Here is a 16,428-nt window from a genome sequence, read left to right on the forward strand (position 1 = left end):
TATGTATGTATATATATGTATGTACGTATATATATATATATATATGTATGTATATATATGTATGTACGTATATATATATATATATATATGTATGTATATATATGTATGTACGTATATATATGTATATGTATGTATATATATGTATGTACGTATATATATGTATATGTATGTATATATATGTATGTACGTATATATATGTATGTATGTATATGTGTATGTATATATATATATATGTATGTATGTATATGTATGTATGTATATGTGTATGTATATGTATATATAAAATGTATTCTATCTTCCTTTTTTGAATTTAGTCCCTCATTTAGCATCACAACTTTCATAAATATCTCCATCTGAATTTACAGGTTAGAGTAGCCATGGTAGGAAAGTACACGGGGCTTTCAGATGCATACCTCTCCGTACTGAAGGTGATTATACTGTAGTCAAATATATAAAGAGGAAGTTTCCTTATTGTATTTGCACTTACACCTATTTTCATTTAATTGTTATTTTCTACGATATAGTTTTGTATAAAGTGATCATCAGGCATAACAGTTTTATAAATGACTTAGATTCTTCTGCTAGAGTTGGAAATATGGAGAAAAATGTTGCCTCTGATGCTCCATCTCATTTTCACCTCCGTTTTTTGTTTCGGGTGGCTATTGTATCGTTTAAGCCAATATATTTCCATTTCTATTTTACCTTTATATAGCTGAGAAACAATTAAAAAAAAAAAGAAGAGAACAATCTGTCAATAAATTAGTTCTCCTTTTTGTTGTCAATATCTAAATCATTGTGAGTTATTTGTGTAGGCTCTTGTGCATGCCTGTGTAGCTTGCCACAGGAAACTTTGTATAGATTTGATTGCAGCCAGTGACCTTGAGGATGAAACTTCTAGAGAGGTAATTTGCTTCCGCTGTGTTCGCTTGCTTTTAACTCTTGCTTGTTTCTTATCGGACTGATACTTCTACATGCAGAATCCTGAGAATTATAAAAGTGCTTGGAAGTTGTTGAAGGTTTGTGTAGTATTACTCTCTAACATGATGTTGGCCAAATTCAACTCTTTTTATATCCATGTCTTCAGTTTTTTTGTTTCTGACTTGTTGGACTACTATTCACTTTACAGGGGGCAAATGCTATCCTAGTTCCTGGGGGATTTGGTGACAGAGGTGTGGAGGGTAAAATTCTCGCTTCTAGATATGCCCGTGCAAACAGGATTCCGTTCCTTGGCATATGTCTAGGAATGCAAATTGCTGTTATTGAGTTTGCTCGATCCATTCTTGGATTGCTAGACGCAAACAGTACGGAATTTGATCCCGACACTCAGAATCCTTGTGTCATTTTTATGCCAGAGGTAAAGAGTGCTTTCTCTTTATCTCTCTTGTCCCTCATGATTGTCCCATGTTTCTAGTTTTGTTCAAGTAGTTCTCAATTCTAATCTGTGTGATATGATCTCAGGGTTCAAAAACTCATATGGGTGGTACGATGCGTCTTGGATCTAGGAGAACATATTTTAAAGTTGAGGATTGTAAATCTGCAAAATTGTATGTACTTTCTTTCCTCTACTTATTCCATAGGATGAAATATGAAACTGCAAAGGAATTCTAATTGACACGAGGGAAGTTAAAATTCATAACCATAAAAGATGATAGTGCAAAAGCAAGATAACTTAGTACCAAGAAGAATCCCTTAACTTACTGATGGTTGTGTCTATTCTATTGCTGGCATCAAATCTATGTTGTCTTCTAGATTGAATAGAATTATGATCATCTGTATTTGGTTTGGAGTTGTTTAAAAGTCAGCAAAAGTTGGGTATTACCGAGTCGTATATTTCAAAGTGTCTGATGTTTATATTTCAGTTTTTACAGTGATGCGACTTCAAGAGACCACATGACAATCATCATGTCTGTCAATTTTGATTATAACACTCTGATCTTCCCTTTCCTCGTAACTTTTTCATTAAATTAGCCTGATTATGTGCTTGCCCGTAAAATATATGTTAAAGCTTTGAGTGAAAGCTCAGTCACTACCACTTATGACCTTCATTAGTTATTCCCTCTTTTTAGTGTCCACTTTGTTTGAATGGTCTTATTTTGAATCCGTACTGTGACTCACCGTTAGATTAAGCATCTACCAATGCATCAGATTGTGTAGCCTATATAAGCTATTTGCAGATTTGAAAGCCAGTCCTGCATTGCTCATCAATTCTTATGAACCTGTCTGCTAGGAAGTTGTTTCTTTTATTCTATTCTTGAAACCTTCTGTTGTGGGTGGAGGTGGGGTGGGAAGGATCAGCATCATTTATCCACAAACCACAATATTAAATATACTATAACTCATCTAGACCATATCTGGTGGAATTTTACCTTTTGCCGTCTCCAACTGAATAAAGTATATCGTGTCAGATATGGCAACCAGAGCTTTATAGATGAGAGGCATCGACACAGATATGAGGTGCGACACTTTTTCTTTGGAACATTGAATACCTATTTCAATTTTCAATGTTAAATAGACTTGTAAAATTACATGCGGACTACCCTCTTATATGGACTTCACCACTAAAGAGCTTATCTCATGCTACTGTTTAGGTGAACCCCAACATGGTGCAGCAACTTGAAGATGCTGGTCTTTCTTTCACTGGCAAAGATGAAAGTGGTCACCGCATGGAGGTTAACCTCTTAAACCATTAAATTTAACAAATCATTCTAGCTAGTTATGTTGCTGTGGTTGATTGATCTTGTGGGATGCTTCATCTACAGATTGTTGAGCTGCCAAATCATCCTTACTTCATTGGAGTTCAATTTCATCCAGAATTTAAATCAAGGCCAGGAACCCCTTCTGCCCTGTTCCTAGGTATTTCACCTGCTTCAGATATCTGGGGACGAGGAGCCAAATCTGCATTTTATGTTTTTTTCTTGAAGTTGTGCTGATTCTTTGTATAATCTTGTTTCTTTTCTTCTAAACAGGGCTTATAGCCGCAGCAACTGGGCAACTCGAAACTTTGTTGAAGAAGGGCGTTCCCAAAACATGGAGTTTGAGCAATGGTACGTCCGGACTAAAATCACATCGATATGTAAATGGGACAAAGATGGCTAATGGATCATTAGATGGCATTTATTGCAACGGGAATGGTATACATGTCTAAAGGAAACAGTAATATACGCTGTGAGCGCTTGCCCCTGGTTTTCTAATTTGTCAAATTTTGCTACTGTATTTGTTCTGTTGGTATGTATAGCCATACTAGAGCAGTAGGTTTTGATCTTCGTTATTTAGGGTAGAGCGAGATTCCGATCTTTTATACGGAACATCCTGTTGTAGCTCCAGCACACTGGTGGTGGAAATGGGCTATTACATTCAAATCTATGTTTGTTATTCCATCTGGGATGGTACATTAGAGTGCCAGAGAAGATTGAAGACTGGTTTGTCCAGTTTTATATTCAGCTAAATAGCTTGTGTAGTATGAAATGAAATGGCTAAATGGCTACACGTAGTAGCAGGAAAGCTGAATAAAACTTGCGACTGTAAACCAGCGAAATAGCCGGCTGAATAGAATGTGTTTTTGGTTATCTGGTTCTTTTTCCATTCCATGGTATGAATCCTGTTTTTCACTCCTCACATTTGTAATCTCTCTAATTCTAAATTACTTCTCTCCATTCCCGACTACAAACTTATTGGGGGTTATTTTCTCATAATTTTACCTAAAACTTGGTTCTTGTAAGCCATCTACGATAAGTTCTACCCTCACCAGTATCCTCGTTAAAAAGTCACATTAATTAGCGGATGTATTTTTAGGCTGTTTTCATAGAGAGCAATTATATGTTGTTAACCCTAACTTCATTTATTTATGTCGAACACAATGTCAATTTATGTCGAACACAATGTCAATTATCTTTTAATTGTGGTTTTAACTAACTATCAAGTGTTTGAAAACTATCTATGGTAAGCCCTCGCTCTCTCTCTCTCTCTTCAACCTTGATTTCCGTCTTGAGGTCGCCAAGAGCCTTGGTTGGCACCTTGGTACCTCGGGGGAGAACCCGCCAATTAGTTTTATATGTATTGAACTTACTCATCAAACAATGCATATGCATTATCTTCCTTGAGGATCTGTCTTCTTGCACTCCAATAACTTTGGTACTCTTGACACTGGTGACAATCATGTATTGTGCAAACAACTCCACTTGAGCTATCATTTTAGCCATGTTTTCATCTTTGTCTTCCTCTTTTCTCATTCATTGATCATGACATTGGAGTTGACACCCGATGTCATCTGGACATCCCTTGTGTTCCAAGCTCGGTTAGTTTTAGTCATTATATCCTTTGCTAGTTTGAAAGTTTGATCCATGAGTGAACCACCTGTTAGGTTGTTTGCTGATGACTTGTTAGTGGAGTCTAGTGATTGGTGAAAGCATTGCGAGAGCACTCCATCCGGTAACTCGTGATTGGGACACAAGAACACTTTCGTTTTGAAACTCATGGGAAGTCTCTCCCACCAATTAGAAAAAAGTTAGTGATTTCATCACGCAGATGCAACACTCTTGAGGGTGGAAAAAACAGATCTAGGAAAGCATTGGTTAATTTGTTCCATTAAGTGATGGAGCTTTGAGGTAGCTCCTCCAACCATGTTGTAGCGTCTCCTGTGAGGGAGAATGGGAAGCATCTTAGCCTAATGAATTCTTGACTAATGTTTGTGATGTTGAAAGGATGATAAATTACAGTGAATTTCCTTAAATGGCCGTCAACATCCATTTGCAAGGTCTCCAAACAATCCTTTCATCTGGCATAGATGTAGCACAGTGCTAGTAACATGAAAAACGACATTCCCTATTGTCGGAGGTACGCAAACGACCCTAGGTACACCATGTGATTGACTAATTTCTTATCATGTTCAATCACATAAAACAACAAAACAACGTAAAAGAAAAGCAAGATGCCAAACAATGTGAATCAACAAAAACAAACAACTGGCAATCAATATCCGATCTTCAACAATGGTGACATTTTCAATAACATCTAAAACAAATTTTCAATCAAGGAGGTGGAAGCGACCATATGCAAAACGAGTACCCAACAAGAGTCGGGGTGGATTTTCCATAGACATTGGATGTTAGATTCAATAAGGTTTGAAAAATCAAACCTGGTATCAAGATTAAAGGGACTAGGGGTGTGCATTTGATAGGCTTAACTTTGATTATGCTACTCCATTGATTCTATTATCCATATTGTTGGTTTTTGATAAAGAAATTATGAAAAAAATAGAGAAAGACTGAGAAAAACTTTGAAAAAAAAATACACAGAATTGTCAAAGAGAATTATTTTATTAATAATTCAGAGACATACAATTATAGATATAATTCCTAATTAAAAATAGAAAAATATGCTACTAACTTATCAGTAAATTTATATAAGAAATAAAAGAATTAACTCCTAAATTCAAGTCACACAGGACTCTAATAAAATAATTTAAAAATTCTAAAAGTAGCTAACTGATTTATTATTGTAATTTCTTTAGACATATCACAACACTCCTTCTTGGATCAAGAATTGTAGATTGTAATCTCATCTGAAATGTCATTCTGAACAAATCTGTTAATTCATCCTTTGTCTTACAAGGCTTGTGTACGTCTTCTGTTGGATTAAATGAAAAGCGTTACCTCTCATTTCAACTTGCGGAATTTCTTACTTAGTGTAATCAAAGATTCGATAACAATTATCTCCAACTAATAATCTAAATCATTTTTCTATTAACTGACCTACACTAAACAAACTTTTATCAATATCAGGCACAGAAAGAACATCTGAAATTATTTTTGTACTTGAATTTGTTTTAATTTAAACACACCCTTTCCCTTTTGCATGAATACAATCACGATTACCGATTCTGACATTCTTAGTTTTCATAGGAATGAACTCTTTAAAAAGATTTCTTTCATATGTCATGTGGTATGTACAACCATTGTCAATCATCCAAAAATCAGAATTTTTGGTTGGAAAACAAGTGGTCTTTATCTTCAGTAGTGACTTCGGCAACTATTTCATCTTTTTGAAATTTGTTTTTGGAAATCACAGCTTCATGATCAAGTTGTTTGCAGATCTTGCACTATGCATCTAGTTTTTTCCAACATTAATATGAAAGATGCCCATTTTTTCACAGTGCTGACAAGGTGGGTAATTGTTTAAAAATTTACCCTTGCTTTGAGTTTTGTGACTGACTATAAATGCTCCTTCAACCATGCCATCTTGCCTTATAAGCCTCCTTTGTTCTTGTGCCGGCAAAGAATTTAACAATTCTGCCAAGGTAATTTTGGATAGATTTTGTGTGTTTTTCAAGGTTGTAATACATGCTTCATAGGGCACTGTAACAAGAACCTTTTCAACAATTCGTGTATCTTTAAATTGTGCCTAGTAATCTTACCCTGTTGACAATATCAAGCAATCTGTCAGAATACTTCTTGACTGTTTCTTACTCTTTCATTCTCTGCAATTCGAATTTTCTAATCAAATTTAGTACCTTCATTCCTCGTACTCTTTCATCTCCACCATATTCTTTCTTTAGATAATTCCAAATATATTTTGGTGATGTGAAATTCATGATTTTCGTGAAAACAATTATCGAAACAGTAACAAACAAAATTGCTTTTTCCTTTGATTTAATGGTTTTCTTTTCCTTGTGACTCTTGATCCACGTAGAATTATTTGACAGCGAATTAATTTCATGATCCTCTTTCACGACTTCCCAAAGATCAAGAGTCTCTAAGTAATTTTCCATTATCACATCCCATATTTCATAGTTCTCACCATCAAAATATAGAAGTCATTCGTGAAAAATTGGTTTAGAAATCCATTTTTTTACTCACAAGTCCCTTAAGAAGAAGACTCTAAATATCAATTGTTGGTTTTTGATAAAGAATTTTTGATAAAGAAATTCAGAAAACATACATTTATAAATATAATTCCTAACTAAAAATAGAAAAAAAAACATGCCACTAACTTATCAATAAAATTAGATTACAAATAAAAGAAATAACTCCTAAATTCAAGTCACATAGGACTCTAATAAAATAATTTAAAAATCCTACCAGTAGGTAACTGATTTATTACTGGAATATCCTGATACATATTCTCAACATATATTAAGTGAATTTTTGAGGATAAAATAATTGAATTGTTCAAAGTTCAAGATAAATGTTTGGCTTTTTTTTCTTCATATTTTCTTTTTCCATTAATGAAGTTCTTTATTTTTCAGGTGATGAATTGACTAATTAGAAAGTTAAATTTATGACTTCACAAAGGGCAATGGTGAAAATATGATCAAAGTTATGTCCTTGAATATTTTTTTTAAGAAGTGTGCAATTCCTCACAAATTCACTTAGAAGCCTGGGATACCATTCCTTTGGCACAATAATAAGAGGTTACATGTTAATAACTCAATCAATTCTTCGAAAATATATTCTATTACCTGCATTGATAATAGCCAAAAATATCGGGCGTATGTTATTCTTGCAACTTCCTGAATGGTCTGAAGATTTGCAGGAATGGAATAGAGAAATGCAGATTAAATGTACTTATAATGGTGTTCAATTATCAGAAACAGAATTTCCCAAAAATTGGTTAAGAGACGGGATTCAGATCAAAATTTTATTTCCTTACCTGGTAATTGTAATTGGTTTAATTAATTGGGTAGTAATTACTAGTCTAATCATTACATTGTCGAGTTATTACACTGACTGTTTGGTTACAACAATGTATTTACACTATGATAACTCATGTCCTGTTTGGATGCTACAATGCAATACACATGTTTTGTTTGAATGCACAATTGCAGTCATAAACTTATATTAATTTTAAATATAAAAATTAATTATTTAAAATTTATATTAGACAAATAAAAAACTTATAAATAAAATAAAATTAATTATTTAAGATATATATTCTTTTTTGAATATATATTAATTAATAAAAATATTTTCTTTAACTAATATTATGAAAAAATAATTAATTTATATTTTTTCAAATTAATATATTTCAATTGAATAGATTGGAATAACTAAAAGTATGACATTTTATGAACAATATGGAATCCATGTTTGATAAAAAGATTAATATATAAATAAAATGCCATAAATTATTAAATGTTTGACAAAAATATAATCTATCAAGTCTAATAAAAATGACGTGCAATGTGAATTCAATATTACTAAAACAAATGAAACTGAAAAATAATAAGTTATAAGTTCAACACAGAAAATTTAACAGAATACTCTTATAGCAAAATTCAATATAGGATGCATAAATATGATTCACTTTATTTTTTTTTAAAAAAAGAAAATGTAAGTCTATAACTTTACTTAACAATAAATACTATTTCTATATAAAAAATACAATAAATTATGCTAACGAGAAAATAAGCATGTAATAAAGAAATAGATAATACAAAAAAATTGCATAGAATCACATAAAGTAAGGTTGAGAACAACAAAAAAAATGAAATACAATAATATAAAATAAAAACAAACTTTTACAAATTTTTAGAATAATAATAAAAAAAACTTACAAAAAATAAAAAACAAAAAATAAAATAAAAATAGAAATAAAAAATAAATTAAAAAGTAATCAATTGGTAATTACACCGTGTAATTACCAACAATTCACAACTGAAAGTCGAGGGGGGGGGGGTTGAATTTAAAATTCAGTCGACTTCTTCTATAGGCCAGTCGACTCACTTGAACATTTGTAGAATAGATAAATAGTAATAATAATTCGCAGTAAGGAAATAACACAAATAGTTTTATAATGGTTCGGACCGCCGATGTGGTACCTAGTCCAGTCCCCTTGGGTTACAAGGGTTCCTTAAGAGCTTTGAAGAGAGATCTGATAGTAAAGTGATTCCGCAATTTGATCATGTTTGATGTCTAAACCAGATTTTTATCTTGACACTACCTCTACTTGTAAATCTACAACCAAATTCTTTCTTTTTCTTTTGTTTTAAATTGTATCACTCACATGTTACAAAGCTTTATGAAAAATAAAAGAAAGTTATTCTATAAGCTCAAATGAAATTGTGTGCTTCACACTTAAGTCTGAGGGTCGTGTATACAGGCATAGACCTGGTCACTTTGTAAGGAAAAACCCAAGGGGTAATTTTCTCAATGAAGGATAATTAAGATATTCCTTGATTGAGGCGATTTGCGGATTTTATGTTCATATCAGATATGTGCATGGTAAATCATTTCTCTATCCTTCAATGATTTTGGCTTGTTTTGATTCTTTTCTTGACTGGTCAGCACATCTTCAAATTTTGTCTTTATTCACGTCTCTTTCTTTCCTTCATAGCTTGATGCTATTTGAGGCTTTGATGTGCTAATCCCTTGATTTGGTCTTGTCAATCAGTGATTTCAGTGATTTAGTTGTTTGCTGATTTGGGGCCATCTGTATATTGATTCTGATTCCTTAGATTTAGGACTTTCTTTTTATCAGGTTCTTTAAGGATGAATCATGTATATCTTCCATCTTTGTGGTGTATGCGTAGATAATTCCTTTTTTATTTCGTGGCCTGCAAGAAGTGTGAGTAATGTGTTAAGTGTATTTATCAAAATTAAGTAACTTTAGGGAGTTGACAGTCTCCCTTTTTTATAATGATAACTTGTTTACAATTTTATCAGAGAGCCAAGAGCTAAAGGTACTTCCCGAACTGTATGTAGGCTTGGTAGCTCCCCCTTCCTCTGATATCTTAGAAGACAATGTAGACCCCCCTGTCTTAAAGAATATTGTAGGAAGGCAACTTCTCCCCGTTTGGCATAATAAAAAAGAACAAACACTTGATATAAAAGGATTGATAATGTTAAGCAGTCTTAGGTCAGATAGTCCTCAATAAACTTTCCAAAAAACAAATAGGGACGGACCCCTATTGAAAGTTAGTGCCAAAATGGAAGTTGAAACACAAATACGATAGAGCAGAGGATAATTGTCACATCCGGGTTTACCCCCTAGACGTAACCCGCGTCGTCGTCCTTTTCAAGGACTAAGACTAGCCTCTTAGTCTCATGTCATTACATTCATAGGTTAAAAAATGCGGAAAAATTTAAAACTTTCATTACAACTACTTGGAGGTTCACATAGACCTCTACATACACATAATATATAGTCGTATCGAGTATACATAGACCGTTCATATAGGAAGGTTAAATAGTCTTCTTATATAAGATAGAAAAATAGTCTGAAAGATTGTCTCATCTCATACCATCTAAACAATTATCACAACATGGGAATAACCCTTACATAAATCCAACAAGACCACATATAGGTCGTACAAAAGTATAATACTTAATTGAAAAGGAAAGAAATAAAAGAGTCTTTAAGCTCATAACAAGTCCGTAAGCTAGATAGTGACATTACCCTCGGAAATTGAGGACCTACCCTACTTGGATGAAATGAAGATTCCAAGTCTTCAACAATGTCGCCTTCCAAACTCTTCAACGACCGAAACCTAAAATGTTTGGGAAAAGGAAAGAAAATGGGGTTAGTACTCCATATGTACTAAGTATGAGACCTTATGCACATATACAAGGAAACATGCTAAAAAGGGACTTTTAGTTAAAACATGCCATTTTACCCTTTTAGGTACCTAATGCAAAGCCAAGCAAGTCATATCAACCAACCAAATATGCTTACTAAATCAAAAAGTAATACGTATTCCCACATACTTGAAACCATGATTTACTACAACCCTATCATCAAGGAATAACATCACAAGAATGAATAAGAGTCAATCATATCATTACAAGAAAGACAACTACTCATTAATCCTTATCAAGTCAACAAGTACAATGACCAAGCAAAATCCCATAACCTCACTCAATCAAGTAGCCTCAAGAAGAAACCATAACCAATGTCCAACTTCACATAACATAACATTTAGATTTACATTTCATCTTATATTAACATTATAACCCAAGACATACTCATAAGTGAACTAATCAACATATAGTATTAACAATGTGCCAAGGTCATCATGTACATAACATATATCATCATAACATAAACATATATAAGAACATCCTCCTAAGACTCCCCTCAAGGTTAACTAGTGCGATGTTTAGGTAGAGTCCCATACCCCTACCTAGACTAAGCTAGACCTCTTAGGTTATCCAAGTTAGAGTTCAAGTCCTTTAATTCATTTTACCTTTTGGGAACATCATGCCCTAACCGACATAGACCACATGAGATAGTTTGAAATCCGGTGTCATAAAATCCTACACTGAAAGAAGGCGGACTACTTGCCAAGGTAGTACCAAAACATGAAACATAGCAACTACGTGGATCCACTAGCTAGTATTCCTATGGGGGCAAAAATGTTCAAGAACTAGGAGATATAGTTGGGACCCTTCTTATCCGCCATGCATTATAGTCTCCAATCTCAAGAGTAATATAGTGTTCCTACCTTCCCTATGTGGGAAGGGACACTCCTCAATCTAGTTCGCTCGGTGCTAAGATAGAGTCCCTTTTTGAAATGTCTTTAAGCCTTTAACTATTAATCATAGCTTAGTTTAGGTCATAGGGTCTATCCCTTGTATAATCATCATCATCAATTTCTCAATAAGATTGTAATGAGTATAATTCCTTTCATCACAATTAATATAAGTGAGGTTAACACATTACAATTTCATAGCATATCAAGGCACAATGATAGTTTTCACCATCCTTATATCACATACACCTTAATAAACCTCACAACATAGTCAAGACATTTCAATTCAACATCATACTACCATATCATCTGTTATAAGGTATACTCCAATGTAATATCATGACTTAACCACAATTAATCACAATTGAAAGTAAAGATAGAGATTCTAAGACTTACCAAGTCTTCCTCATAGTTCATCATCAAGGTCTTACCATCAACGCATAACTCAACCAAATTTTGGGAGTAACATCATCACACAATGATAACCAATAAGATAACAAAGCCTATTGCATCTCTAGAACATAATTCAACACTAGATCATAACTTAAGACAAGATACATAGGCTAATTTCACAATATACTTCATAACCATAATCACATCTGAAGAACTAATATGATAGGCCTATAATTCATCATAATTTATTCATATAACACCATAGGATAGTAATCTAATCAATAACCAAGTCAATTGAATGATCACAATACAATATAGGTCAAGATCACAACCTAGATTCAGGGATTGCGGATCATGATCTTCAATTTAGACTAAACCATCAACAATTAACATAAAAAATTTAAATTACATGTTAATATATTCAATATAACCTAAATAAATCATCAAAAACTCAATTCATAACTTCAATTTTGTAATTGGATGAAACCCAAAAGAAAACTCAACTTTTGAAATCCATTTTGAAGGAACCCTTTGAGGAAAGAGTCTCAAAGGTGAATTAGATCCCATACCTTAACGTTTGATGATGAATTAATGGTGAATTTGTCCCGTTCCAGCCCCCAAACCCTTATCCTTGCTAGTCTTCAATGGTGAGTTCAAGTTGAGAGAGAAAGAAGAGAGTTTGTGTTTTAGAGTTCTAATTAGTTTAATTGGGGTTGGGGCTTTTATATGGGTTTTAAGTTAGTTAATTAGTATCCCCTTAATCCCTAAATAACCCCTAAGACACCTAATTAATTAAATGAATTAATATAAAAATGTGCAGAAAACTCACCCTTCAGAGATGGAACCCCACCGACGGGCCGTCTGTGAACCTACGGACCCTCACCCCTCCGTCCTGCACTCCGTCGATGAGTTTAGAGATTGTGCAGGTGGGGTACTTCCTCAACTTGGATAAGTATGGGACGAGGGTGGCATCGACTCCTCGTCAGTCCACACAGAGACCGTAGGTGGTCTAGTCGATGCTCACTGCCCAAAGAGTGTTTCTTCAAACGCAAAGTCCTACTCAAGGGCCTTTGGTTGGTCCTTGGGGATTCATACCCGGATGTTTAAACAATGAAAGAAACAAAACACCTTTAGATACCTTTTCACCATTTTTCATACATTTCCGACACCTACAAACTAGTCAAATAGGCTAAGACACAGTTGTACCCTTTTGAAACAAACTTTTGGACGTCATGGACGTTCTTGAAAGTTTTGGTTCTTAAACTTCCTAAATGACCTAAATTCATTAAAATTAACTTAAAATAGTACTTAGATCCCATTACACCTATGTTATGCTTTACAACACGTCTTGAATTTTCAAGGTGTTACAATAATGTCCACCAAAAAGGTATTTGAGGGTGTTGATAACATACCCACAAAATGAGTTGTAGGATCGTGCCACGTTGCAAGAGAGTCTGGAATAAGAAGTTTGAACAGTAACTGTAAGATCATTGTTAGCTAGAGGAGCTGACTCCACTCTTAAGAAAGTCAACTTGCGTATCAACTTGTTGTCGGTGGATATTCCTTCATGTTTAATTCATGTCATAGCAATACGCAGCTTACTCATGTCAATACTGATGTATTTTTGTAGATGAAAGATCTTTTCAACAACATCGTGAAGAGTCTACAAGCCACTTTCTACTTCTAGAAGCCAAGTGTTAAGCTCATCATTTTCCTGCATTAGTAGGGCGGCTGAATCTGCAGAGATTTTTTGTGGGCTTGGGGTTCTGTAACAATCCAAAAATCTAATGACCTAAGATAGAGCCTAACATGTAGTCTAGTAGCCCAATAAACTTAAAACGTGAGGTAAAAGTCCTAATATAGTTTCCCAAACATAGTACTAAGGTTCTAGTACCTAAACGTCAAGGTCCGACCCCCCTAGTACCCCAGGGGTCCTTGAAGAGGGCCCAAGGGAAGCATTTGTGAATTGTGTTGCAAGTACTTAAAGGCCACCAATTATATGCAAAGTTTATTAAATATAAGTTTTGGCTAAAGTCGGTTTCTTTCCTTGGTCATATTATGTTGGGCATGGGTATTGAGGTAGATACGAAGAAGATGGAGGCGATCAACGGTTGGCCTAGAACTCTAACTCCTACTAATATTATAAGCTTTTTGGGATTGACGGACTACTATAGGAAGTTTGTTGAGGGGATTTATCCATAGATTATCCATTGACAGCCTTAACTCAAAAGAAAGCAAAGTTTATGTGGTTGGAGGCTTGTGAGAAAAGATTCCAAGAATTAAAGGATAGACTTACATCCCCTCCGGTGTTGACATTACCGGAGGGTACCGATGGGTTTGTGGTATATTGTGAGGCTTCTCAAGTAGGTTTGGGATGTGTCGTTATGAAACATGGGAAGGTTATTGTCCACGTTTCAAGGCAACTGAAGGATGAATGAAAGAATTACTCGACCCATGATCTTAAATTAGAGGTCGTAGTGTTTGCTTTGAGACATTACCTTTATGGGGTGCATGTTAATGTGTTCATCGATCACAAGAGTCGTGAGTATGTTTTACTCAAAAAGACTTGAATCTCCGACAAAGAAGGTAGTTAGAGTTTTTAAAACATTATGACATGAGTGTTCTTTACCACCTCGACAAAGCCAATGTTGTTGCAGATTCCCTAAGCCGAATGTCTATGGGTATTGTAGCCCATGTAGAAGATGAGAAAAAGTAGTTAGTCTGTGATATGCATAGGTTGGAACAGTTGGGTGTCTAACTAGTCAATACTCCAAATGGTGGGTCACGGTCCATCATAGTTCTGAATCATTACTAGTTGTTGATATCAAAATCTAAGCAAAACCTTTACCCTATCTTTAGGGAGTTGAAAGAATCCATACTTGGTAAATCCATAGAGGCTTTCTCCCAAGGTGGAGATGGGTTGCTTAGGTACGAAGGAAGATTGTATGTTCCTGATGTGGATGGCTTAAGAGAGAAAATTTTAGAAGAGGCTCATTTTTCATGGTATTCTATTCATCTGAGGTCCACCAAGATATACCGTGACCTATAGGAAGTCTGTTGGTGGAATGTAATGAAGAAGGATATAGGGAGTTTCATGGCCAAATGTCCATATTGCCAACAAGTTAAGGCCGAACACTTGAAACCGGGAGGTTTTTCCCAAGATATAGATATGTGTGAGAATTGAACATAGTGGTGGGTTTGCTTCATACTCGAAGGCAACACAATTCTATTCGGGACATTGTTGATTGGATGACTAAATCAGCCCACTTTTTTCACATAAAGGTTTCCTATTTGGCGGAAGACAATCCTAAGTTGTAAATCAATGAAATAGTGAGGTTGAATGGGGTTCATTGTCCATTATTTCATATCGAGGTACTAAATTTACTTCACACTTTTGGAAGACATTCCAAATAGGGATTTGGTACCAATGTTAAGCTTAGTACCACTTTTCACCCTCGAACAGATGTCAAGTAGAACACACCATTCAAACCTAGGTAAACATGTTAAGGGAGTGTGTAATTTATTTCAAGGAAATTGAGATGACCATATACCGTTGGTAGAGTTTTCTTACAACAATAGTTACCACTCAAGCATTACCATGGCTCCGTTTGAAGAACTATATGTTAGAAGGTGTAGATCTATGATTGGTTGGTTTGAAATATAGAAGTTTGCACTAATTCGTTCCTAATTATTATACGAATCCAATGAAGGAATTCAACTCATTAGAGAGAGATTGAAAACGACCAGAAGTTGGCAAAAATCTTATGCCGATATTAGGAAGAGAGATCTAGAGTTAAAGTTTGTGACCGGGTGTACTTGAAAATCTCACCTATGAAAGTTGTGATGAGGTTTGGTAAGAAGGTGAAACTTAGTCCCTGGTATGTGGTCCCATATAAAATCTTGTAACATGTTTGGAAGGTTTCATATGATTTAGACTTGCCGAGTGAGTTGGATCCGGTTCACCCGATGTTTCATGTTTCCATACTCAAAATGTGTATTGGTGATCTGATATCTATCATTGTTTTAGATGGATTAGGAGTTGATGAGAATTTTTCTTATGAAGAGGTCCCGATTTGGACTGACAAGTTAAGGGGTTGAGAGACAAGGAAGTATCTTCCGTTATGGTTCTATGGAGGAATCACCTAGTTGAGGGTTCTACATGGGAGGCCAGTCCGATTTGAAGTACCGTTATCCTTATATTTTCTCTTCTAATCCTATTCAAGCTTGAGATAAGTAGTTCCTCTTGAGTTTTAAGTGTTTTGGGAGTTATGTGTGTTGTAAAGCCTTTTTATGATTTCCCTTATAATTTGCATGTTCTTGATGAAAATCATGTTTTATGTGAATGGAAGCTTTCATGACTTATATGTTCCTCATGTTGCTTTTCTTTTTAGTATGATAATTGCAATTTTGACTTCATGAGATGAATTGATGAACATGCTCAATTGTGTTTTGATGAAATGACATGTTGGCTCCATATTGGGTTGTTGAGCTTGTTCTGGGTGAAGAAGGTAGTTTCTCCTATTAACATGTTATATGTTGCATTTCATACATATTGAGTTGGTAGATGTAGT

The 16,428-nt window shown here is 34.6% G+C and overlaps 1 protein-coding gene across 1 annotated transcript in view; it reads left to right on the forward strand.

Moving 5' to 3' along the window:
• LOC107009559 (CTP synthase-like) overlaps positions 1 to 3,566 on the forward strand; it is a 7,595-nt gene extending 4,029 nt beyond the window's left edge. Inside the window, exons 14-22 of the mRNA XM_015208937.2 lie at positions 366 to 428; positions 813 to 902; positions 978 to 1,016; positions 1,127 to 1,354; positions 1,459 to 1,544; positions 2,406 to 2,454; positions 2,589 to 2,669; positions 2,760 to 2,853; positions 2,967 to 3,566. Coding sequence (XP_015064423.1) covers positions 366 to 428; positions 813 to 902; positions 978 to 1,016; positions 1,127 to 1,354; positions 1,459 to 1,544; positions 2,406 to 2,454; positions 2,589 to 2,669; positions 2,760 to 2,853; positions 2,967 to 3,145 — 909 coding nt within the window. The 3' untranslated portion in view covers positions 3,146 to 3,566. The remainder of the gene's footprint in view (positions 1 to 365; positions 429 to 812; positions 903 to 977; positions 1,017 to 1,126; positions 1,355 to 1,458; positions 1,545 to 2,405; positions 2,455 to 2,588; positions 2,670 to 2,759; positions 2,854 to 2,966) is intronic.
• The last annotated feature ends 12,862 nt before the right edge of the window (positions 3,567 to 16,428 follow it).

The sequence above is a fragment of the Solanum pennellii genome, chromosome 1, assembly GCF_001406875.1.
Source record: "Solanum pennellii chromosome 1, SPENNV200".
Lineage (NCBI taxonomy): Eukaryota > Viridiplantae > Streptophyta > Magnoliopsida > Solanales > Solanaceae > Solanum > Solanum pennellii.